Source organism: Bombus flavifrons, chromosome 4, assembly GCF_040668555.2.
Source record: "Bombus flavifrons isolate JBK064 chromosome 4, iyBomFlav1_principal, whole genome shotgun sequence".
In the NCBI taxonomy this organism is placed as follows: domain Eukaryota; kingdom Metazoa; phylum Arthropoda; class Insecta; order Hymenoptera; family Apidae; genus Bombus; species Bombus flavifrons.
In genome coordinates this window covers 14,487,207-14,514,380 of record NC_138445.1, presented here as the reverse complement: position 1 = coordinate 14,514,380, position 27,174 = coordinate 14,487,207, and the positions used below count along the sequence as shown (strand labels likewise).

Below are 27,174 nucleotides of genomic sequence, written 5' to 3'. Positions count from 1 at the left end.
ACACCTCAGTACACTTAACGAAGATGATATTTGAAAGAAATCTTTCCATTAACTTTTTTAATTTTTTAAATGGTTGAAGAATGTAAAAGAGGGAGGGGTCACTTGTGATGTTGTTTATAATTGGGAAAAGGCCTTGAACGGCTGATTGATTTTGGACAGACTATAGTTAGATTATACGGTATCTCCTGAGATAGAGATAAGTAACGTGATACGCCGACTACTTGCAGATCATGAGATCCGATACCTCGATGGACTCTTTGAACGTCACGCGTTCTGAAAGCGTGACTGATCTCAACACAGAGTTGAACGGGCTGCTTCATTCGCGACGTGCATCCACGGGTCACACCAGAAACGATGAGAACTTCGTTTCTGCGCCGGCTAAACCATTCGGAATCGGTAAGCAAACTTTTCATTTTTATCCATTACATTTTTCCAACGAAACATTTCCAAACAACAAATTCAGCGATCATACGTTCTATGATTTCTTAATTGCACATCCAACTGAAAGTGTATGATATAATTATATGCTTGATATTTAACGTTGGTAACAATGAACAATTTTGGAAGAATATATAATTTATGAAATCATAGAAGATAAATGAAATTTTGATTAATACTCAAGTTAGAAGCTAATATAAACGATAAACGAAGGATTCTTTTTTTTTATTATTATTCACACAAAATATTCACTCATACAATTCATTTTCTCATTCATTAGTTCACCCTTCATTTTGTAGTAATCCATTTTATTAATTCGATCGATTGCATATATCACTTAATTCTTTGATTGTGTAATGGCAATAGAATTAACATGTTACTATTGTTCATAATAACTTTTAACAATATCTCCAACGGTGCTACCATAAGCACGCCAACAAAGAGGTAATTCCCAAGATTTCTTGCAAGAGAGTTCTTTTGCTACGCAAGCGTTTTTGCCATGATGTTGATGAAGGCGTAGCTAATTTAGTAAACGAATATTATTTTGTTTCGTTATTAACGCTGCTCTATGATCGACAACAGAGCTTGCTACCTGAGCGCAGAATTTTACGCTAAATGGATTGCTACTTTACATTAAAAGTTCGAACGAATTTTAATTTTCGACGTTTTAGTTCTTTTTCTCTCTCTCTTTTTTCTTTTCCTTTTTCTTTTTTCTAATTTTGTTTGGATATCTTTATGACTTATAATCTTATGCGAATCCATCATTTGATTGAATGCAACATCTTAGTTTGCTTAAATCACAATTTGAATTATTAATAATATTTAAACGCTTTGATAAATTTTAATGGCACTGTGTTTTGAGGACCTTAGTCTTAGAATAATATATCGACATACGTTTTACGATCACTTCTCGTTGCCTTGATTTTTTGCTTTCTTGAATTATATTCGACGAAAAAAAGTCTATTCATTCATTTCTGAAATGTGGCTTATGCAATGTTTCTTAATATATTATACATATATACATATATATATTTATAAATATACCACCTTGCCATGATAATCACTCTAAGATTTGCCCTAGTTTTTGATTGTCTTAAAATTCCACTGTTATGTCCTCCTTTGGTATTAGATATGTTGTTTCTGAATAATGGAAGATGTTCATTTCATCCGTTTCCTTTTTCGTTCGTTTTTATTATTGAGATTTCATGTCATCCATCGTCAGCGTTTCCTTATATCGTGTCCACTGGAAATCAAATTTACTACTATCTTTAAAATAAAAAGAGTTTTCTCTATATTTGTTTACAGAAGCGTTACACGTGCTCTCAATTTTCAACCTTTTGGTACACTTTGCGTTTATGATAGATCAAAATATTGCAATATTTTAATGGAAATTTTCAGAAAATACTCGATAACAAACCGTACTATTTGTTAATTCACTGATATTATTTTTTAGGAAATTATTAGATTTCTTGGAAACGATGAAGCTTCTAATATTTCTAATATCAAATAATATTAAATAATATTTCTAATATAAAAAAAAATGAGATTTCCAAGTAATAAAAATTCTATGAAATTCCACTAAATTCTATCTATGAAAAAGAAGAACACCATACAAGGAAATCGCTCAATCACTTAGAACAGACACGATCAAACAGATCGATCACTCTCCTTAACGATGTTTGGTAAAACCGATCTCCCTCTTAGTGAATTACCACTACACACTGGAACTTCGTATTTATTCTATTTACAGCTTCTATCATACTGTTATGTCACCACGCTATGTTCAACTTTTACGCACGATTTTTGCCACTATTTAGCAACGTTTATTAAAGCTTTCCTAGTAAAAAAAAATCACATGAACCGTGATATCATGCAAGAAAGGGGAGAGAGAGAGAGAGAGGGAGAGAGAGGGGCGGGCCTAAAGAGAGTTGAGCATGGTAAAAAGAAAAACGACCTACTGTTTTTTTCTTCAGATCCGCCTTTACTATAGCGTTTATTAGCAGCGATATTTACAAAAAAAGCTCCACCACTTGTTACAGAGCCTCTTTGATAACGTTAATTAACGAGCCTTATTGATAATCAGCAGAATTTTGTAGCAAAATTAACACGAACGAGTCCAAGCGATTATATCAATAATACGCAACTTATATCTCTGTTCCTCTGTTTATAACACTACGTCTACTACTTCTACAACTATTTCGGCCCACGCAAGGCTCCATTCTGAACTCAGGTAAAATGGAGTCTTGATTGATATTTGATTGATGCCGTAACAGGCAGTGACGATTTAGTATATAAATATGTCTCGTGAGTGGTTGAGTCTGTCTGTTGTTTTAGTTCTTCCAGTGCGCCTTAAATATATATATATGTGTATATAGTGTGTCGATGGTGCTTCACTTCTATTTTCTTTTTTTTTTTTTTGTGATCCTAGCAATGTTCAGAACCAGGAGTGATTCATATCATCAAAGAGAATACAAGATTTTCATGATTTTCTATTTGTTTCAAGCTCTTATTATCATAGCATCATAATCAAATTATGTGTATTGTAATACACATGGACTAGGGATAAAAACAAAAGACATCTTAAACCTATCGATTAAATCTATCGATTGTATCTAGAACTATGTTCTAGTTACTATTTATTGTAACTAGCGCATCTGCATATAGATGGCGAGCGTGAACTCACGTTGTCATTTTCAATAAAAATCGTATTACGAATATTTCGCTTCAAATGACCTAAACTCTAGTTCTGAAAATTGCTGATGCCTTCTCTGTCTATGTGTCTATGTGTCGAACGCTGTTTCATTGCAACGAGAGCAAATGCTGTTTTAGTTTCACGATTTTACTGTTGCATGCCGAATGCGTTTCCTTGTGTGCCTCTAAGCAAGCATATATCGGCTCGTCTATGTTCATGCGGACTGTTTCTCTTTGGCTCACATCTTTTACACGATGATTTGTCTGCGTTGCTGATCATGATCGACGCTTAACGAAAGTCACGTCAACGCATTGCAAAAGCAAGATGAAAGAACGATCTTCTCTCGTGTCTATCGCAGTATCTATCAGAGATCACCATGCGTAGAAATCATGTTCACTAGCACTGTATATCACGACTATGACTATCTATAATCTATACTATACTATATCACGAATCGCAGTCGAAAAGCATGGGTATTTGAACAATTCTTTCGCAAAAGTTTTTTACTAGAATAGAAACGATTTCTCTAGTTCTGTTTTTCTTATCTTTTTCTTTTTTCTTACTTTTTTTTTAAATCTTTCTCTTCTTTTTATCGACGACTCGTCGAAGTTTGAGATAAGAAAAAAAATTCGTAACGTTCGACGAGTTATCGATATTGGTATCTATGTTTTAAGACTGAATTTAAGAGTGAACCAGCGTGCATAAGATGTTTTTCTTTTTTCTATCATGATCGAATTATAGTCGAAGAGTAAAAAGGAACAAATTGAGAAAGACGAATAAGATGGCTTGTAAAGTTGTTCTACTTTTACTGTCTCTACCTGTGAATGTGCTATTAAGCGATATTTTAGAAACAGACGTAGGGTAACTGTATCATATATGTGTACATATATATATATATAAATATTTATTGATTAATGATTTAGGTGGACGTGCTTCTGAAAAACAATTCAGGATCTTTCTTTTTTGTATTATGAATATTTCCTTAATTAAATAATATCGTTGGTCTTAATTAATTAAAGCAACTAAATTGTTTTTCATTGAAGCGAAGAAGAAGGAAGAAACTTACAAGTAACTAAGAAAATGGGAAGATATATTTCAAAGAAGGGAATAAATATTTATTCGTATTTGGAAGAAGAATTTAGCCAACTATTCTTTATAATGAAAGACCCATTTTCTTTATCCGCAGGAAGAATTAGTTTAAAGTCGAACGAAGCGAAGAAATACAAGCAGACAAGTTGAGAATGGTGTAGGGGGCAAAATTAAGAGTAATTTAGTACTGCATGAGATTATTGTTTCGGCCATAGTGAAGCATGCTTCGCGGGAGGATAGAGTCTACATATTTAATGCTATCGACTGTACAGTAAAAATCCAAGGAAGATACCGCATTGAGAAGAGGTCGAGATCAATACCACTTTTGACTTTAAACTAATAATATGCTATCGTTAGCATACTTTATGACAAATCCACGATGCATATGAGATCATAAATTACGATCAGATCTCTTCGTTAATGATATTTCTAAATTAGATTCCTCTGGATAAATTGACATTTCTAATCGTACGAAATAACTTTGAATTTTAGAAGATTCCTAACAAATATTTTCTCGAATAAGATTAGGAAAAATATATTTCGAGTTTTAATTAACGTATCGGTGCATTTTGGATTGGTTAAAGAATGGCGAGTTAAATCGTTTCACGTGTACAAAGAATCTCAAAATGAAAAAGCAACGAAGAAACGATTTGAAATTGTACCTCTGCAATATTTTCTACTAAATTTTACAAATATTTGTACGCGGCTGTAATAACTGCTGTCGACACGAATATCTTCGATATGAGACGCAAAAGGTGTACATCGTACGCTGATCTGGTTTGCCTGATTGTATCAAGTGTCTTCTAGCCTACAGGCATGATCGATCACACGTGACAAGCCTGCAAAGAAAGAAAAATAAGAAAGGTTTTGTCGAAGGCTCGCCATTAAGAGGAGAACAAAAATGTAGTGTTTAGCGATCGACGAGAAAAACCGAGTGCCGTGTAATCAGTACGTCTATCTCCTTTCAGCGAGACCAACCTTCCTGAATTTGAACCTGAATCTCAACTCATTGACACGTCTGCAACAATCCACCTCTGCCAAGTGTAGGTGACACTCGCTGTTGATGGCTCTTTCGAACTGACATTGCCACGAGAATTCATCGATTTTATTTCAAATTATTCGTGTAAATTCTCGCGGGAATTTCGTATCTTTCGTAAGAATGCGAGATCTATGGATCCTCACCTCTGAAAGAATCGAAATGGTATTTTCCAGGGGTTCAACGCAGCTGGAAAAAAAGTTGGGAGATATTTTAAGGAAAGAAATTTCCTCTATTCATTTCTGATGCAATTTAAGCCTTTCTCCAATATTTTCTATCAAACGTCTTATCTTTCTGCTTCAATAATAGAATAGTAACAACGTATACATCAGTGATAAGGTAGAATTTCATACTCTTAGCTTTCACATTCAGCAACGAAGCTAACAATAGTATCAGTAGATGGACACTGCTAAATATTAGAATTTTTCTAGAAGCTAATTTACTGGAGAAAGGATTAAAGCTTCATATTCGTTGAATTTAATGAATTTCTGAAATCGTCGATTTTCTAAATCAATGTGGCGAGTTTGAAAGAGTCCATTCGATCATTCTCGTAGTGATTAGTAGATCGTTTCGTTTCCTTACTCCTTATTTCGATTATTACGTAGCACTACGATAACAGATATCGATAAGAATCACGATTCGTTTTCTTTTTCTTCTTTTCTTCGGTATTTATCATTTTTCTCCGTAGTTATTGTCCTTTATCGAAACTGCAGCCTCACTGTGCCGCAGTGCATAGTCTCCGTATGTGTTCGATGTTTTATCGCTTTCGATTACCATACGGTACCTTTCTCACCCTCTGTTTTACGTTTCTTCCAGGCTGCCTTATATTCCACGTATTATGTGCTTGGATCTTCCAAATCTTTATAGTATCTTCATTTCGAGCACTTACTTCGATTCTCGAGTACAAAATTTGGCCTCACATGGATCATTCTGACACGTATAGAAATACACATGTTTTATCAGAAGTAAAACGAAGAAATATATTGTTAGGTGGAAGACGAGAAATAGTCGAACATTATCAATACACGAAATTAGCGTATAGGATGAGACACGTGACCGAAAACATTTTGATAATTACGCAAGTACTAATTATAGACTGTGGATTTTTATGCAAATTACGGGAAATTTGTAAATACGTACAAAAACGTACAGAACGCAACATCAACAAGACAATAATACAAGGACACTTTGTGAATAAAGAATAAAAGATAAATGATAATTTAATTAGAAAAAGAAATCGTCGAATACGTGGAATATACCCGTTTATCCTTTTCATTCTTTTTTTTTTTCGTTTTTCTTTAGGAACAGCATGGACCACATTCCTTTTGTTCGATATTATTGCAATCACTGATAAATGTGTATCAGAACCGACCTGGCACCTTTTAGTGTGATCATAAACCCGATTAAATGGATGTTTGATATGTTGGAACCCAAAAGAAGGAATAAATCTAAATAAACGAGCAATCACAAATCAATCGATTCTTCCCTTCACCTTTAATCAATTTTTCTTTATTCACGGTGGCCAGATCGGCCCTGATATTCTTTACAATTTCTCACAGTCTTCGCAAGAGCGATATAATCACATGCGACTCTTATTGACTTGATAATGTTCGTTTTTAGCATCTCCGAATATGGTCGGTGGCAAATTGGGTCTACGAATGACCACTCTGCACGAGGAAACATCGAACACTGGCAACCAGTTGTCGACGCCCGTACACGACGAGGACGAAGAGAAGAGCGACGCTGATTACTCGGAATATGACTCGTACCAGGTAGTACGCGTTCTTAAATTTCGAAAATACATTGGAAATAGTTTATATTTGAATCGTTGTCTTTGTTACGTGATCAATATATTTGTATTTTATTTAAAAAAAAAAAAACACTTATATATAACAAATTACAATTTCGAGTCTTAAGTTTGAAGTTTCTACAGTTTTAGTTAAGCTTTGAAATTTTTGCTAGATTCGATCATCTTCGTAAAAATATATTTTATTTATTATTCGTATATCGTATATCTTATCATTTATCTGAATAATTTCTATGCAGTTTTAAAATTTGATGAATTTGAACTTAGAGGAACACTGATTGAGAGATATAGCAATGTGTTGTTTGAGCTTACGCGGTTGAACCATAAAACGTGAAGAGCATACAAGTAAAGTGAAAACGGATCGTCTATGGTCAGATACGCTCTTGCAGTAAACGTAACAAAAATTGTGGTATTTCTATTTTCTTTTGAAAGAACGATACCACGAAGTTTTTATTCATATGTTGGCGAACGATTCTAATAATTAATTTTTTAAAAAGCAATTCTTAGAAAGCTTAACCATTAGAAAATCATCTATCGCAGACAGTGAAATTGTTAACTTTGTTTAGAGAAGAAACATTGTATCTGTATATAGAGATCCGAATCCGTGAAAAGAAACGATACAAAAATACAAATACGATTAAATACTACTACAGGTATAAAAATGAACAAATCGTCGAGAAATATCAAGTACAATTGTTTCTCCTCTTTGTCTACGATTAGAAAAAAGTTATTAAGTTCCACGATATCATCTTTGTCACAATCAAATCACACGCGATTACATTCAGGCACCGGCGAAACCAGTAAAACCGCTAACTTCTTCACGCACACTGGATTCTCTTGTCGAACTTCAATCGACGAAGATCAACACGCCAAGCATGAGCAGCAGCGGCTACGGTTCACAAGCGGTGTCTACGACCAATCTCACGTCCGAGGACTCCATCTCCGTGAAATCTATTAGCGTGGACGAGACACCAGACCTGGAATACAGAAATCTATTGGATTATAAGAAACCAGAGAGAATGGACAGCTCACTGGTGGAGGAAACGCCGGAGGAATATATGGGTGAAGTGACTAACGCGTTGGGCAACTTGAACGTGATGGAGAACACTTGCGGCGAGGGTTAGTTGAATGGCTCTCCAAAGAGCAAATACTTAAAGTATACATTTTTGTTAAGATGAGCGTCGCGTGAAATAGTTGCTGAGAGATTGTATCGTAATAGGGGAAGAAGAAATAGAATAGTCGAAGTTTAACAGTTTAATGAGAACAGAAGAGTTTGCAGATTATTGTTTGCTATTTCAGATTTACTTAAAATCCAGGGATTGATAGACCTTTATGCATTTGTAAGAAATTTGAAATCCGTTTTTAGAAAACGTTTAGTATATAGTTTCTTTCCCCATTGATTTAATATTTTTTTTTTAATTTTATAAACATACAAACATATATGTAAAATGGATCTCTTGTACATTGCAGAGCATACTAGAAAGAACTTAGACGAGACAGGTGCCTACATGGACGCAGACATCGACAGTCCGGTTTCTTCGACGAAAAGCGATGGCGATGCAAATACCAATGTGTCGCGTACAAGTTCTACTCATTGTCAGAAGAAGGATATACCAAGCCAGGGTTTGAGCAACAGAAGGAAAAGCGACATGGAGATTAGTCAGGCATCGAATTCTGGAGAAGACAGCCCTCTGGAGGGTAGCTCGGTTGTACACACGAAGCTACCACCAGGAAAGGTAATATTAATATTTAAGCTATTGAACGAACATATATATCGCGTACATTATTCGTGTCGAATTGACTAATATGTCAAATTAAATCGACTAATCTTATAATGTTAATCTGATGATTACAGGTCGTACGTCGAAGAAAAGCTTCTACTAGCACAGGAAGGCCTACGAGTTCTCAGCACAGGGCTTCATTCCCCATGGTCCGTCCACAAGTTTCAGAGAGCAAAGCAGCAGCACGACTCGAACAATCAATGCAACCTAACATTCCCTATGAAAACGGTGACAACAGCTCCTCTGAACGAATCGATGGTAAATAATAATTATTGATAGCAACAAGCTAACTAGCGTTTGTTAACGAATCTTTAATAAAATTTCGCCTCTGTTTCTATAAAAATTTAATAGACGACGTGAGCGACAAGAGTTCAGCTTTCGGATCGAGACACGACTTAAGTAGAGTCGAAACTCCGCTTCCGGATTGGGTTATAGTTGGTGAATCGGTGCTGGTTCGTCCATACAGCTATTCTGGTGTCATAGCGTACGTTGGTCCAACAGAGTTTGCATCTGGGACGTGGATAGGAGTTGAACTCGATGCCCCAACAGGTAACGTTTGCTTTTATTATCTTCACGTTTCTAAAAAACGTTTTTAATAGATAAAAAAAAGAAAAGTAGTTGAGGAAATTAATTTTATTGTTACAGGTAAAAACGATGGTGCTGTGAATGGCCATAGGTACTTCACGTGTCGACCGAAATGCGGTATCTTCGTTAAAGTGGACAAACTAATTCAGGACAAACGTGGGCGAGCACTTAGAAACTATGTCTCTGTCCCTCAACCTGCACCGATGCGTCGAAGCGTCAGCAGAGGTACGAAGAATATTTTATATAAAAAGCTATAACAGAATAACTTAATTTGCAATTACTACAAAATAATCAACTACTTTCTATTAAATTCGAAGATAAACTCTGCAAACGAGAAGATAAACTTGTACGACGTAGCGAAATTAATACAAACCTGGCAAAAACTTAGAAATATTACGTCTTCCGAGTGCTTTGAAGTATTATAAATTTATGCCAATATATAATCGAATGCTCCAGGTGAGGGTTTACATTCCTTGCACCGAAGTCGAAGCCGAGGGGAGGGCCTTTCAACGACAGGCACGCGATCTTCTCCACGGGGCAAGTAAACGGATCACAACGCCGCTTCACCAGTAACTTCGTTCTACTAATAAGCCACTAAATATCCTAATTGCTACATGCCTATGATATGTGTAGCAGCAGTGTTTCAGTCCCTTAGACATTAGGGCAGTTATGGATTAATTAATACTTATAAATATTACTTGAAATATTAGGTCATTGTAATGTGTATCACACAAAGCATGGGACGTTCTGTCAAAGAAACTTTTTTTCTGGTGTTTTTTTTTTCTCGAACAGAACATGCTGTTCTGAAAGCATAGTATCTACAACTACTTCGCATCTTCAGTAGCATAGCGAGAGCGAGAGAGAGAGCGAGTATAGCGCGAAAGGGAGAGAGAGAAAGAGTGAGAGAGAATGAGTATTAAACAAAAAGCGCAAGAAACATCGATACGAAGAAAAGTTTCGTCTTTGCGTATCGAAAGTCAGCGAACGATGTTCAATCGAATATATATATAGTATATATATATATAATTTGTAAGCATTCCACAAAAAACTTTTAATTTTAACGACTGGGATGATGAGCCATTTACTTTTTACATAAGAGGAAGCATCATTTAGTTCACGTATTAATTGTACATTTTTTAATACTAATTGAAGAAATAGGGAAAAACAGAGTCAGTTATTTTGATCGTAATCTTCTACCATTGGTGGTAAATCAAGGCTCGTTTTAAACAATAATATTCCATAATTTCTAAGCACCGATTGCATTTAAAAGAAAAGAAAAAGAAACAGAATAAATATCGACACGAATATTAAATATATTACAATATGTACAATAATCATATGAATTAAAATAAAAAAAAAGAAATAACAATTTGGCAATTTTATGGAAATTGCCAGTGAATATATATATAAATAGACAGAATATGAAAGACACTCTCCAAAATTGCCGGGCCGGTAATTTGAAATAATGGAGATGTAGCCAACAGAGGAATAAATCACACGGGACGGCCAAAAACTAAAATAAATGCGAAGATGATGATTCTTTTCATGAGACACGAATTTACCGCGTTGCGTAGATTATTTAAAGATTTTATATGTATACAATTGTTTCATATATATTGTATTTTTTTAGCGCAATCTGTTAAGTTCCTTTTTATTGTAACATACAATTATTGTCCTCTGTCCAGCATTACGTTGTTAACGCGAACATGACACGCAATTAATTTATACGGCGCAAAAGTGTATGGAAGAAACTGTGCGTGTTGCATGACGATATAAATTGAAGATAAAAAAAGAAATTCACATTGGCTATCGTCTCTGTCGTAAGTGATTGTCAGTGTTGGTCATCGATCGATTAAAATCTTAATAATTTAGACACAAGTTATTCTTGCGTAACAGCAACTAGTTTGTTGATAAAACAAGCGAAATTTATCTGTTTCTGTATATTATAAAATCATAAAAAACAATCATCATAAAAAAACAATATCGTACACTAATATTATTAATTGCTAAAATATCGTGCAAAAAGATCCACAGAGCAAGGATAATAAAAAAGTCAACGTTTCTTACAAATGTTCATAACAAAAGACGATTGAGAATACAATATTACATTATAGTGTTCCAAGATTAAATAGCAATTTTAATCGTTAATTGTGATTACACTTAGTTGAATGAAATTTTCATCAATGTCACAATGACAATTAATTGTAATCATTAATTATTAATTACATAGTAATTGTTGTCCAATGCTGGCATTGATTCACAACAATCGATTCACTGGCTAATGTGAATCATCTCTGAGTGCAACACGATCACATAGGGTCGCAATACTAGATTCGTAAGTTTTAGATAGTAGAGATCGAATTAAAGAAAATGAAGAAACACACGAGCTTGCTTGATCGTATCTTGAATTAGCGTCACGTCAGACTGCGTTGATTCGACGTTATTTCTTTCTTTCTCTGTTCTTTATCGTGGCGAATTGTCCACGATTCGTTGCACTTGACTCTTCTTGATTCTTGGCTGAATTTTCACCGCGAAACGACTCTAATATACATATATGTATATATATTTGATACATTTCAAACGTGATTTTTGCTCAGTACGACGATGACGATACTGATTTCTCGTTCGACAATGAACTAAATAAAAAAAAAAAGAAGCGAAGAAGAAGAAGAAGAAGAAGGAGATAAGTAAAGCACTGTGAGAAGATATAACGGCGATAGATGGTCAAAGGTGTCGCGTATAAGAGAAAAATCAAACGACGGTATCGCATATTTTTTTTAATTTATCGAATAGATCGTGTGGAGTACAAGAAAGATGCGAAAATAGAAAGAAAGTTGGGGGGAAAAAAAGGTTAAACGTGTAACGAAGAAATGAACGTCGAATAAAGGAAGCTAATTAATCATCATAAAGATTAAGATATAATCGTAAAGAAACGAAAGAAAAGAAAGAAAAAAGAAAGAAAGAAAATTCGCCCAAATTGTGAACGTCAACCAAAAAAAAAAAAAAAAAAAAAAAAGAAAAAAATAACCATAACAAGAACAACAACTTCTGTCCAATTAGAACAATACTAAACGCTATCAATAATGAACATATATTACTGTATGTAATACTTATTGAATATAAATAATAAACTCTCGCCTGCGACGCGACGTTTCCTTGGTCATACGGCGATTAAAAGACGAGAGACTTGCGGTTGTTGCTTTCGTGTGCACGCGTGTTATCATAAACGAATAGAATAAACGAAGTAAAGCTGGTAAAGATAAAAATACGAACGCGTATTTTACACGAAAGGGAAACGCCGCGGGCGAAGGTATCTCTGTCCATTTTTTGGTAATTCAAGAATATTAATGATGAAAGAAAATTAAGACTCACAAATGTCACAGTGATGCTACATGCCTACCTGGCATATAGGATTAATAAAGTCTCTTTTAAGTTTCAGACACCGCGTTACACTTTTCTGTTCTTTTTTTCTTTTTTCTTAGATTCTTTTTCCCCGCTATCGTTACGATGAGAAATTATATACATACATAGAATTGAAAGATAGTAAAATTTAATTTCTAATAATTGTAAAATGTTCGATCGTCTGCTTATAAATATTTTCTAATAATTAACTAATTTTATTGTAATAGCTAAAAATTGTACATATATGATTACTTTCGTTTTCTGTGTTTTTCTTTTCTTTTTTATTAATTTTGTCTGTTTATTTCCAATTATATCTCGCAGTGGAGCATCTAGCATCGACGGAGCTTACACAGCCTATTCCATCCCACGATAAGACAATGTCCATTTTTATCGTTATTAATTATCTAATATGATAATCGTTCAACAACTATACTTTGTACCCTAACGGATCCTAGAATAATATTTTCGACCAATCGGTTTTACGAATGTCTCTGGAAGACTTCCGAGTTTAACATTATCCCTTTCATCTGAAAGCAAAGCTGCTGCAGCCACAGACAAACACACACAACACACGGTCTAAGTTCCAAACGAAAATCAGTGAGAAAGAAACGAATAAAATGATGAAAGAAAGAGACGAAGACGCGAACAAGTAAAATAAATGAACAACGTTGAAACAAAGGGTCGCACGGGTCCATTTTTTTCAGAGTATTAAAGAAAAGAAAAAAAAAAGTAACAAGACGTAAAATAAAACGCCCTGTAATCTAATCGATTCTCCTAACTATAAAAAGGCTGTGAGACTAATCTTTTGCTGTTTTACGCTGCTCCCTCGTTTTTCTACCCTCGCACTGCTGCCGATTGCATACGCGCGACTTGTGCACGGTACCATTTTACGCATCCATCAGGCTAATCATTTTGGCTGGACTTCTCAGAAAGCGTAACGTTCGCTCTGGCATAAGCTCCAACTAAAGAAAACAAATCTTCTTCGTTATTTGTGGAAAGTTTCGCGAGACAATGGTGAACGTGTTATGCCGAAGGATTTTAAAAACGTAAACCATTTTTGGGAAGTGTGAGTCGAGGAGGTATTTGAGTACTTTTAATTAATAAGTTAAATCTGTACTCTAAATTATACGTCTGCTTTGTACTTCAAATTGTGGAATAGACTTGAGAATATTTTTATTTATGAATAATATGATCATGAAGACTATGTTGATAAAAATTGAAGGTAATTCGAAGGTAATTTGAAATTGGAATTTTTAACTTGCTGTAAAATCATAGCTTGGAACTTACATATTTCTATATCTTTTACATTCTCTTTTATTTGTTTATCATCGTAATATGGTATTTTATTATCGCGTCATTAATTTGAAGATGTTCGTGTTACGATATAATCATCAGAGCATTGTTATACTTGTTGATAAACGATAATCAATCTGTGATTGATAAATATTAACGAGTAATAAATTAGAGAAAAAATTAATGTTTACAAATTCTAATAATAATCTGAATAACTCAACTCTCGTGCTTTGGTTTCTTAAATACTTTGATTACAAGTACTCCAATACACGATTGATAATTGGCTTAAAGTATAATTATTCGCGTTTCCAAATTTCAGAGAACTGACAAACATCTGTCTACTAAATAGTCGAAATGCTAGAGGATAGCAGTAAAAAAGAAAATGGAAAATTTTGACTTCTTTTCTCCCAAGAAAGTTAGCAAGAATTTAACAGCACGTCTACCAGAAACTTATTTAAAATATCTTTACGGTGTATTAAATATTGTGTAGTAACGTACAAAGTATTTATCAACTATATTGCTTTCATTGGGAGAACATAAAACATGCCTTTTTTCATCAGGCAACAGTTTATCAATTAAAATTCATTTAATTCTCAATGGTCCAAGTGCTAAATTATCGAAATCAAGGATGAGAAATAAATAAAATAAATAATTTGATACACGAAGGAACATACGAAATTTGTATTCATGGGTGATAACCACTAAAATAGTGTTTCAGAGCCATCGTTTCTAAAATTGGGAAAGAGATATGCCGAAATATTACAATAAAAGATTGCCACTCTATCATACGTTAATATAATCCAAGTAAAAAGTATTTTATATTTAATCGATAAAAATATAATAAAACAATGCAAGATGATCTCTAAACTAATATAAGGAAATCAATTATACTGCTACATAATATTTAATTGCACTTAATCGCCCAGAAACTTTCCTACAGAATCCTAATTGCTATACCCGCGGAGCCTGCATTTTCCAGTGTCGTCAATTAAACGCGAAGTGCGAGCATGTTAATATTGAATTCGGAACTCTTCTAAAAACGCTTGACGGTGAGAGACTGTTCGAACGATCATCGCTAAATACATTAAACGAAACAAAAGAAAAAAAAATAATAAGAACTCACATATGTACATGTATAATGTAAGCGAGTCGAGATTGGTGTTATATTTTAATATAATGTGTAAAAAAAAAAGAGCAAATAACAAAAGACAAAGGAGGTATGTGCGCAAACGAAAAAAAGATGCCATCAGACACACACACACCGGTATTTAGACGTTTATCGACACAGTATTGTAAGAAAATTGTAGCTACGATGTGCACCAGCTTCACGATAACTCCAGACACCCTCCACCTCCATTTTTCCTCACCATCATCCCTTTGATTGTTGTTATTGTATTAGCGATACCGAGACCGACACTCTGTACATTGCAAATCGAATCAATCTGTACGTCGAACATGGTGCGACCAAATAGAATTGTCGACCGTACAATTTTCGTTCATTGTACCTTCTCGAATCCTCGATCTTCGGAGGCACGTGTGTATTCTGTTCTAATTTACTTCATAGGGAACAATTGTACGGTAAATTGTCTCCTATCGAGTAAATTATTGTTTCAATTGCTATTGAAAATTATTGTTTCAATGAGACGTTTGAATCGATAACTTTATACGAATTTAATACTAGTATACTTGGATACCTCTGTTGATCGCGTTCATGTATTTGAATACCGGTACTTAACGCAATGAATTAGGCGCATTGGTGATATATGATATTACTGCCTCTGAAATATTAAACAATTGATGTTTAAAATTACTCAAATATTTGGTATTCAACGTTTTGTGGTACTGGGATATTGGTATTTAATAATCCAAGCACTCGAATACCGATAATATCAGTAACTTTTGGTATTTGAATATCATTATTCTGTATTCTAATGGGGTTGAATACCGATACTTGGTATTTTTAAATACATAAATATCAGTATTCGGTATTTTTGGGTATTCGAGTAGTACAAGTATTTCGAATATCAGAAATCTGAAGTAATTTAATATTGGTACTCTGTATTCTGAGGTATACTAGAATATAAAGATTAAATATTCTTGAATACTTGAATATCAGTATACTGAGTCATTCGAATATTAAATACTAGTTACATCACTGAGATGTATAATCGGAAATTATAAACGTTTCAGTTACAAAGAACAAATTTAATTACATAATTACAAAGTAACTTTTGTTTGAACAAATCATAGCATAATTAGTATTGTCCCATTCAAATTGATCGCTAGCGATCAAAATATTCACATGAAAAGAAAAGAGCATGGCATACATGTACGTTTATTCCGATTGATCGAGGATTCACCCTGTAATAACGTAGAACTCCTCTTCGGACGAGTAGGACGAGAAAAGTTAATAAGAAAAAAAAAACGATTGATACTAGATTGTAAGGATTTTGGGAATTCTCTGTAGATCCGTAGATCGCTGTATCACTCGCTCCGGTACTAGATAACCGGAAATAGGAAAGCCTATTTTTGCATTGCGTGATTAAAGGCAGAAAACGCGTTTAGAGTCAGTTCCCATTCAACTGATATCTATTCGGACGATGTCTTATGTAAGGCTATGGGACGATGCAAGGACGATTCGCGGGATGTTCTGCCATTTTGCCATTACCATGTTCGCGTGATCGAATTATCTGAATGTTTTCACTTTAATCACAGTGATCCGCTGTATCATTCTTTTTTCTACTCTTCCACGATTCATTTAACCTTAGATTCATGAGCCGAAAACAAAATGGGAACGTTTCTGTCAATATTCTATGTACAGTTGTAGAAATTTATCTCTGTGTAATATAAATGGATTGATAAAATACATGGATTGAATCAAAATATGCAGATGAATATAAATAATAGTCTGTGTGTGAATAAACTTACCGCTGTCTATAGAGTTTCATTGTACATTCTTTAAATTAATCTTGCATTCGATATTTTCATAAAAAGCAGGCGTAACATCAATACGAATGCATGTTTGCTTATATAAGGTTAGTAGATTGATATAAAGTTGGTTGATAGGTTGTTTTAACAAATTTGTTCAACAATTAAAAGTTTTCATTTCACCAGTTTTATACTTGGAGGTCAAAAGATATTTAAATGAGAAGGATGTACTACACATTATGAACAAAGAAAAATCAAAAATTAAAAGAAGCAAAAAGATGAAAAATCAAAGGAATAAGGTACCTTGAATATGTTTTAAATACTATTCTAATAAAAATATTAATATTAATTCACACAATACAGTTTCCTGAAAGTGTAGAAAAAAGTACTCAATCAAATACGATCAATAAAATAACCAGCTCTATAATAAATTCTTCAGAAATTTAAATAATAATTATTACCTGATAATGGTAGCATCAGATGCAAAATAGCAAAGAACATCAAGCAATCGAACTTAGATCGCCTTGATATTGTAACGATACGTTGCTTCGACTACGTTCGCGAGAACACGCTAATATACGATCAGTAACTAAAACTTAACACGAATCATTAAACTTACAAAAACTTTCCAAATCAATTTTCACGAAAAAATAAAGAACTTCAAAAGAAAACGACGCGACGCAACGCGATAGTCCATTACGATTAAGCGGAACAGTCGATAAAGATCGACTCGAATAACGATTATCGAAGTACAGCACCGATCGATCAAGCGTCAAAATTCTAACCTCAATCAGTCATAATAGAAGAATTACCAATGAAGAGGACCAGTTATGGAAAAATATGCGAATAATGTGATCGGCTTTCAAGGAATTGATATAAGTGTTTGCGAATGCGGTCGAAGTAAAGATCGAAGCCGGGAGTGTAAAATAAAAAGTAAGATAAATCAGAGGCGCTTAGGCGACTTTTATTTCGTGTTACGCATACATATAGTAAACAATTAACACGTCGTCATGACGAAAGATTCAAATTCCATTACTTAGATTATAGTTAGCGATCGAATTAGCATCGTACCTTTTTCGCGCGCACTGGTGCTACGGTGGCCGTTGTACGGAGAACGCTTTCAGAAAGCATCGTGTGATCATTTCTCACACTTGCTCACCCGTGGACATGAACACAACACAACATGACCGAGCACGATTAAAAGAGCCGAGAAAAAGGAAACAAGATCGCGTTACATCGACGAACGTGCTTGTATGGAAGTTAAGTTTAGTCGTGGCTCGATGCAAACTCGCGTTATTGCCATCAATATTGCAGTCTCCTTAGCATTAATCTGACTTAAACCTCACACAAGATATATCAACTAAATTCTCGCCTCATTTTTTCAGCACCTATCTTCACGTGTTAGCCTACACGCTTAACCACGAATGGACCCATTTTTATTACTATAGCGTTTATTACGAAGCGAAGGTTTCCTTTCGATTTCGCGACAATCTCGAGCAGCACCTCTTAACCTTTATTACTCACACAACAATCACATACGTATTACACACGCACACACACATCCGATCGCAGGCGTACGCACTAGTGGCACGACGTGCTTAGCGGTGAAGACAGATAAGTAAGAAAAGCAAAAAAATATATGATACATTAACGAAAAAAAAATAAATAAAAGTATAGGTAGGAGATATATTCCATGTAATTTCTTCGAAAAAAAGGAAAAAAAGCTAATCATTCTTTGTTTGATTTAGTAGCGGACTCGTAGCGGAATCGCGCGGTATCCCTCATTTATTGCCAGAGACAGAGTATCGTATACTACTTTTTTCGATCTCGTAGGGCCATGTGAAGGCTGAAGCGAATAAATAAGTTTAATGGAGTCACACCGGAACTGTGTCGTAAACCGAGAGATGACTTATTGTGTAATAGTATTATTTTATAAGCAGTCAATAATATTAATAATTATCGGAAGTAAGCTACAAAATACCGTATCATCCCAAGGAAATAACAAAATAAAAAATTTCATGTATTCTTTTCGTAAACTCGTCTCGTCTCGAGAGTACCTATACCTCTATTGTTAAATATTATACATACTGCGATACTTGCATAGAAGCTAATACGAGTATGAACTTAAACAATAAGGTGTGTACATTTTAATTTTTATGAATATAATAAAAGTATAATTTAATGTTCTGCCTGTGTGTACTGTTGTTGGATATATATACATATTTCTCTTTTATCTCACTCCGTTTTTCTATATTTTTATATTATATAACCATGTATTCTAATTAAACTAAGCTAGTCGTACAAAACTTTAATTAATTAATTGCAAAAGAATTGATTATAGAATTTTTCACCCCCCTTTAGGTAAATACTTCATTATTACGCACCATATGTTTGGTATTCAATCATTGTTTCCTTCAAGGCTCGTCATTTAATACAAGAATTGAACAATCGACTATAAATTACAGATCTTTTGAGGGTGAAGTATCAAAATATAATAAGCATAAAAAATACGTATTCTGGAAAACATACGTACAAATTTGTCAATGAAGAGCAAATATCCCTTTAGACCTCTTCGAACAATACAACGTTTATCCAAACAAATTTTTGCTAAAGTCATTGTCAACAAAATTATCGAAGTAGTCCTACTTCCTATTTCGTCTATCAACAATTTCGACTAATTCGCACCCCAAAAAAGGTGGCCCAGCAATCAGACGCTTCTCCCGAGGCCCAACAAAAATTCAGTTAGTTGATTATACGCTGCTTAGCATAAATATTAACGCAGACAGCGTCACGACGAGCGTTCCGCACTTCCGGCGATCATGGATCGCTCGGTGACAAATGAAAGTGCATCCTTTGTCGACTCCGTGCTCCGAAGGAAAAAAGAAAGAAAGAAAATCGAAGAAGATTCACATAGGTGGGCTTGCCGGTGGCTCTGACCTGCGGTGTACACTACCATTCATAAGTATTTTAAATTCTGACATTTCTGAATTGTTGCAAGCATTTATATAAGAAATTTAGAAGAGGAGAGATTAGAATTTTATTTCATATAGAACTCTCTTTTTCTCAAATAAAACTATTAATCTAAATTTGACCTCTGATAGCAGAATGTTATCATCAATTAGTGGACATTGATGATAACAAGTAATCAATATTAAATAAAAAAGAACATAATATTCTTTAAATGTTCCAGAACGCAAATAAAAGAGCAATCACGAAGACGGATGAAAATTGATCCTATTATGAGTTAAGTGACTTCAAGTGTGTCTGTTCAATGTTAAGGGTCTTGAAGCAATTGAAATATGTTTTTCCAACCACATTCTAAAAGTTTGTATGGACTTCGTGAAGTATCAGCCATTCATCACAGACAAACATGGAACTACCCTTGCAGATACAACACACCCTTCTTTAGTAAAAATTTTTACAGAGTATATTTCATTCCAGCTTTGATACGAGGTAAAGAATAAACGACAGAAAAACGTTGTTTGATCGTAAATTTCGAAAACATAACAAACATATCAACCTTTCTGATCGAATTGCACCAGGTGTCCAAATACTTATGGACGATAGTGTATACGCTCACGTGTTCGCATATGTGCTCGCGTGTACGAGCAATCTCGCATATGGGCGTGAGGCACGCTCGCCCAATTTAAATATAATAGGATGACTCCTGTGGGAATGTCGGTGACACCAAGCCACAGGATTCCAAGGTCCTTTTTGTTCCGGTGCAAGAAGAACCGTGCGTCTTACACGAGAAAACCGAGACGCGACAAAGATCTCTCGTCGGACAGAGTGCAAACAGCCAGTGCACTCGAGCAACTTTTTTTCATCGTCGATAGAGCGACACGATGAGATGTCTGCAATTAATATGCCACTTGTACAGTTGCCTCTTAGCCGTTGTTTGCTCGATGGTAAAGCGTAAAATTCCTGTACAATCATCGTCGTCGAGCTTTACCTTGGTCGGCGTAAATAATTGTCGACATGCTGTTGCTCATGAAAGTATTTGAATACTCATAGAAACTTTTTGTAAATATATATTGCACCAATTAACCGATAACGAGATGCGACTCTCATGATTATATTGATAAAACTGCGCTACAGTAAAAGATAAGGAACGTGGCCTATCGTGTTTCTCATCTGCGCAATCTTCAATTGCAAAATATTTCGTATAATTCATATAATACGATCGTACAAATTTTCTATGACAAATGTCAAGTGAATCACTGTAAATACATGAGTTTTGTTAGTCACTGTAAATATAGGCTAGTAGGATCTAGAGCACGTGCACGCTGATTGAGCTTATGGCAGAGACGCGTATGAGCAGCGACGGGAGCGCTGTTTCGCGGAAAACATCTTGCTTAATTGCCAGGGATATTAATTGCCAGTGTTCCATAATCAGACTTAATTACTGGTTGCGCGTTTTTTGTCTCCTTTGTCTCGTTGAAAATACACGGCAGACGTGTTGAAACGTTTGTTCGCTTGCTTAGACGATAGAGGCGTTTGGCTGGAGAAAGGAAAATAGATGGAAAAGTTTAATGATCGAACTGGAAATCGATGGTTATTCCAATGTATAAAGAGAGTATCGTTAAAGCGAGGGAAATTGTTTATGGGGAAGTAGGATGATTGTAGAACAAAGATATAGAATATGCGACTATTTATGTTGTTAATAGAGAAGATAACGAGAAATTGTTCTATGAAATTAATAGATGAAAGATTGAAATGCATTAAGAAAGTAAAGCTTATGCATATGAAAGTAATCTACAAGTCACTAAAATGAAAAATGCGAAAGACGCAAAAGTAGCATAATTCAACATTTTTAATGTTCCAATGACAATGAAGTAAAGGTAATGTATTTTTGTCCAAGTAATACTATTACGTTCATTGTCATAAGAGCATTTTATATCGTTTCCTTTCTGACAATGAGGAAACGTTTTAAATATTCTGTCCTCTAAGAAGCTTATAATTTTTGAATTATATCTCCACGTATATAAATTTAATTCCAAATTAACGTTAGCATGGTCAGAGCCTGAATAAGCTTAAGGACGCGTAGCCATTACAAAAACAAGAGTACCTTTTGATAGAGACGTAAGCGACAGACATTGAACAGTGAGGCGATATAAAAGGGACTTGTATCATGGAAGCTGCGTAATATCGTATGCCAATTTATGAACTTATCGTTCATCTGTAAAAACCAATATTTTCTGATATACTAGTTATTACGTATAAGTATTCATACTAATATTTACCAGACTACGAAGTTTTATGCGAATCTATATTTTTATAAAAACACTCTCTAACACTGTAATTATCAAACCTATGAAAATGACAGATTTCAGATTTCATAGACATCTTTTTACATCTACTTCGAAGGCGCCAAACAACCAGAAAGACCTGTAAGAGGCCAACATAAAAAGTACCCTACGAACAAACAACTGATCAGCTCAGGCACCCTACAAAATTTATCCAACCACTTTCGCTAGTTGAAGGCTGCATTTCCAACGGCTCACCGATAGAAAGGCCATCAAACACCACCATGCTCCGAATTACCTCTAAACTCCACTCCCCGCCATGAATCTCAACTTCGCACAGACCCAAACAACGAATTCGAAACGAAAGACACAAGCGAAAATAAAAGCTCGAGAAATTCGTCTCGAATCCTTTCTGCAGGAGCAACTTTTTTGCCTAACGACGAGGAAGGTGAACGATCGCGGCTCAAGAGTTTCGTTATCGGGCTGACCAGGCTGGGGATCATCGATTTTTCGCCAGAATTCCAAGAAGCGCCCTAAGCATTGACATTCAGCAACCGAGGGGAACGTAGCGCTCGGATGTAACGCACGCCTTCTCTTTGCTTTCACGTCATGGCCGTGTTCACGGTGTAAGAGCGAGTTCGAGTCACTCTTCTCTCCTTTGCCTTTTATTTCTTCTTTCTCTCTCTCTCTCTCTCTCTTCCTCTCTCGACAAGAGCGTGGCCACGAACGAACCGTGTGTATATTGTATCCAGCGTGTCTCTGCGTGGCACGTTTCGAACGCGACACACCGGGATCAGTGAACTTGCCCATGGCCAGCAGGGCAATCATCGTCCTCCGTTTCTTCCCTTCGCGAATGATACACCGACTACGTTATCGTTCATAATTGGACTACGGATTTTGTATGCATTTATGGGAAATTTAGTGAGGTGCTTGTAATATTCAGTTAGCGAGATAGATCTTTCGTGTAGATTCCTTCACCTAGTTTCGTTAACGATAGTATGAAATTCCGTTAAGAATCCGTAGTGTTACTCGTAGCTGGACACTGATAGATTTTTTGTAGTACAACCCCCATCCTGATCATTGAATTTGTATCACACAAAATTTTCTATGTTTTTTATTCTTTATTTTTGCAAGAGAAATATATCTTTGCGTAGATTCTCTCCCTTAATTACGTTAACAAGAATATGAAATTGCGTAAGAATCTATAACTACTACTCATAAGTATCTGGACACTGGTAGATTTTCGTTAATACATTACCTTAATACATCAACATCTTTTTTATTGAAAGGCGTGAGCGAATTCAAATAGCAAAATTTATTAATTGCACACCGAGGCCCTTTTCATTCGTTATAACTCACATCCATAATATATGTACATACTTAGGGAAGTGAGATCCATGTCATAACTGTCTCCAACTCTTGAAATCTATATTTTACGAAAGATATAGAAATGAAGTATAAATATTCGTATTTTTCAAAAATCCATACAGGAAATTCATTTTACAAGGAAAGTCTGTTCCACTATCTTTGTTCCTCACTGTATATGGCTAGCCATTGTACGAACACGTGAAAGAACCATTACCGATACGACGATACTAAGTCTGTGACCCTAACATCGTTCGTGTAGTGGTGTCGGTTGGGACCGGTCGTAAAACAAAATGCAAAGGGAAGAAGTTTGCTCCTTGCCACCATACCGATTAAACGACGCGACGTGTCCGCAGGATGCATAAATCACCGACGATGAGACTTCGATTGATGGTAAAACGATGGTTCGAAATGGTTACTTAATCGGTTGATGATTGTTTGGCTGCATTGAGAGAGCTTGTTGAATGAGCTGGGGATTATTTTGATAGCGCTTGTGGAAATTGAATGGCACTTGTGTTAGAATGGGGATACGTGTACTGAAAGTTATACAGACTGTTTGTGAATGATAGCGAAATCTATTATTTGAGACGCGATGGTATTTGTTGATCACGTTAGCGAATATGTCAGCCTGTTTTGCCAATATTAATTCTCAATCGAGTTGTGTTCGTTACATGTTAAAACTACACCGCGAGAATTTTTCTTAATCTCAGCACCTTCTTATCAATATGCTCGTATCAGTATCTAATCTATCCATCTATCTCGGATAATTTTCAACTTGGACGGGAAGAATTTCCTTTCGCGTCGTAGATCGTAATTTCTAGAAATAGTTGGCTTAAGAGTAGAAACACCTGCGATCATTCGCAAGAGCAAACCTTTTAATCTTCTCGTGATACGTGTGTGGTCAAAGAACAGCACATTGTTAGGGAACGTTGATTTCCGTTTGTAATCGCCAGGTGAATAAGTACATGAGTTGTCAAATTATGACATATGTGAACACCCCCGAGAGTTTTCCATCGCCGTGATAGAAATGTTGTTGATACCTTATAATCAATTCACAAAATATGCATACTACAAAGATGAAATTTTGTTTATTTATTTTGTACTTTACAATTTCTCCAGCTGGACATTTGGTAAATTTGTCTAACTTAATTGTTAAATAACATGTGCATACTATCTTCGAGTTTGACTATCTTATTTCTTTAGTGAGATCAGTGGGGTGTTTTCTTTTTGGTCTTCTTTCTATGAGAGTTTTGCTCGCTTCAACAGCCAACTGGTTTGAATGTGTTACCGATCTTCCCTTGTATTTTTCGATGAGATTTATAAGACTCGAAAGGAAAAAATGCTTGTATATCGAGTAAACGTACGTACCAATACTTTTTCTAGCCACCGTATATCGTGTACCTTGCATCGAAGATCTCACTGTTTGATGAAAGTTCACACGAAGAAATCTTCGGTATAAACTGAACGATCGAATATCATCGACTCCAGAAACCCTTTAATCTTTTGTCCTACATCCTGCCAAAAGGACTCTACACAGTGATACAGATTGTAAACCGTACACCCGCGTCATATCCACACGGAGACTATTACAAAACAGGAATTATCAATTCTGTCGACTACGAGTCAGAAGCCGCGTGGTTCCTCGAATTTTCGTTGCGTTTCCACGTAACGACTGCGGGCCAGATGAAAGAAAAATGGCCATGAGCGTGCCGCATTCCGATATATCGCGCACCATCTCTCGTCGAGGCGTGCCACGTCCGAATGCATTTATGCGGGAATGCGTGTTCTCCAGTCGTTTTATTTTTCTCAATGCGCACACCTATTCCTCGGCCACGCGCGTGTAAAACATGAATCTTCTCGCGGTTGTTTCCCTCGGCGATCGTTACTCCGTTCAACAACGCGTTAAATACAAATCCCACAAGCGACCCGCGAGCTCGACACACGATTCGAACGTGCTTGAAAAGGGACAGGATTATGCGAACGACCCCTCTCGTTTGTGTTTCAACGAACGTAGCGCGTTCACATGATCGACACACGTGTACCATGTGGTAGGTTGCTTAACCCAGGTTCGGTGGCGAGATCACTTTTGTTTGACAGTGGGTTAAATTGTCCTTTGTTACGACGTTTCATATCTTCCGATCGTAAGAATAGCATAAATAACGAGTAAAAATTGATTTACGCTGAGGGTCGGTTTACAGGTTTAGACATAGGAGTTTGCGTAAAACGAGAACTATAGGGGAAATGTGTTCCAGGAAAATTAAAACAGAGGAATTTCGTTCGATTCAGAAATAGCTTTTGCGTGGGGTTGTATGTTTAGTATCGTTGCAACGTTGAACAAATCTACAGCCACGAGCAGCTTCTATGTACGTAGGTGTTCGATCGTTACAGCGTCTCCATAGATGAATTTCATGAGAAATTTTGACTCGTTATTAATCTATATACCGACAGGTAGATGAATTATGCAAACGCTCAAACTACACGCTTGCACGTCTCTACGAACTAATTAATCGTATGAAATTGTAGAAATTTTCGTAGAAAGCAGATGGATAGATAGGTCGGTAGTAAATATAAAGGATATAGCCAAAGCTGCAGTAACAATAAAATGTCAGAAACATACAGAAGAATCTTCTTTCTGGCTAAATATTTTGTTTCGCTTTAGCACGAAATCTTGCCCAAGGAACGATCCTATTATATCGTTAGATCGAACGGTTTAATGGAACGGCGTAGCTTTGATATTTCGATCACGATAAAGACAATAAGATAGGAAACGTTGGCCGACTCATCTCGAACGCGAAAGCTAAGAGAGCCTCCACGTAACCTAGCGTTTGTATATAAAAAATTAGATATGCCATAGACGATTTCTGAATGGAACGTTGAATTATTCAGACGATTTCCCGGCCAGCAAGGTCGGTCGTGTTACTGGAATCCCTTCGTGTGCTTTTCGAAATGCCGCCAGCACACTCGCAAACCTTCGTTCTCGACCGATCATCAGCTCCTCATATTAGTGTACCTCGTCGATCGTTCGATCGTTTGCCAATCGCATGCACAATAAAGTAACAAAGTCGTTGCATATATCTTTCATTATGCAGAGCACTCCAGCGACGTTCGTTATTTCTAAGGATGCGAGGAAACGCTTGAGAACTGAATCGTTTGGTCTATCATGGAATGGACCAATCGAGATTATGTTTCGATATTCGGTGGTTTACGAACGAGATTGTACGATATTGTACGTGAATCGTTTGAGACGATGGAAAGTAGAATTTTAGAAAGTCGCCAACCGTGGCTTCCTATTCGTCCTACTGCGAAGAATTTGAAATTCGACTTGTTTAATTGCGTGTGATCGTGATCGTTGCGTCAGTAAATAAGAAGCGAACCGTAAAATTAGAAATTCTGAATGGAGAAAGACATGGCCGGTGAGAAATTGCGTCAACATCGATCTGAGAAAGCGTGATCTCGTTGCAATTGCTTTACACCTGATCGCCTTGTAAACGTCGATCTACACGAACAGGGAA

At 35.7% G+C, this 27,174-nt stretch overlaps 1 protein-coding gene and 2 long non-coding RNA genes across 14 annotated transcripts in view; 2 read left to right on the top strand and 1 right to left on the bottom strand.

Moving 5' to 3' along the window:
- The window catches only part of LOC138178668 (kinesin-like protein KIF13A), a 174,936-nt gene extending 163,542 nt beyond the window's left edge, over nucleotides 1-11,394 (top strand). For 3 of the 9 annotated variants that reach the window (XM_069110768.1, XM_069110767.1, XM_069110771.1), the window contains exons 20-29: nucleotides 228-396; nucleotides 2,651-2,668; nucleotides 5,188-5,262; nucleotides 6,876-7,027; nucleotides 7,848-8,181; nucleotides 8,533-8,798; nucleotides 8,918-9,101; nucleotides 9,195-9,392; nucleotides 9,489-9,653; nucleotides 9,885-11,394. In XM_069110768.1, the coding sequence (XP_068966869.1) occupies nucleotides 228-396; nucleotides 2,651-2,668; nucleotides 5,188-5,262; nucleotides 6,876-7,027; nucleotides 7,848-8,181; nucleotides 8,533-8,798; nucleotides 8,918-9,101; nucleotides 9,195-9,392; nucleotides 9,489-9,653; nucleotides 9,885-9,973 (1,650 nt within the window). In that variant the 3' untranslated portion in view covers nucleotides 9,974-11,394. Of the gene's footprint in view, nucleotides 1-227; nucleotides 397-2,650; nucleotides 2,669-5,187; nucleotides 5,263-6,875; nucleotides 7,028-7,847; nucleotides 8,182-8,532; nucleotides 8,799-8,917; nucleotides 9,102-9,194; nucleotides 9,393-9,488; nucleotides 9,654-9,745 lie in introns of all 9 variants that reach the window. The other 6 variants (XM_069110775.1, XM_069110769.1, XM_069110772.1 and 3 more) reach the window with 3 other exon arrangements.
- Nucleotides 685-16,929, bottom strand: LOC138178681 (uncharacterized). Its single transcript, XR_011172779.1, has 5 exons — nucleotides 16,792-16,929; nucleotides 7,889-8,039; nucleotides 2,397-5,058; nucleotides 1,486-1,681; nucleotides 685-1,412 (listed from the first exon to the last, which is right to left on the bottom strand). It is a non-coding gene; the product is annotated as an uncharacterized LOC138178681 (long non-coding RNA).
- A 476-nt stretch (nucleotides 16,930-17,405) lies between these two features.
- LOC138178680 (uncharacterized) lies at nucleotides 17,406-21,795 on the top strand. 4 transcript variants are annotated; one of them, XR_011172777.1, is made up of 4 exons: nucleotides 17,406-19,187; nucleotides 19,517-19,965; nucleotides 20,242-20,504; nucleotides 20,594-21,795. It is a non-coding gene; the product is annotated as an uncharacterized LOC138178680 (long non-coding RNA). The 4 variants fall into 4 exon arrangements; XR_011172776.1 differs by having other exon boundaries at nucleotides 19,471-19,965; XR_011172775.1 differs by having other exon boundaries at nucleotides 19,413-19,965.
- Nucleotides 21,796-27,174: the final 5,379 nt, after the last annotated feature.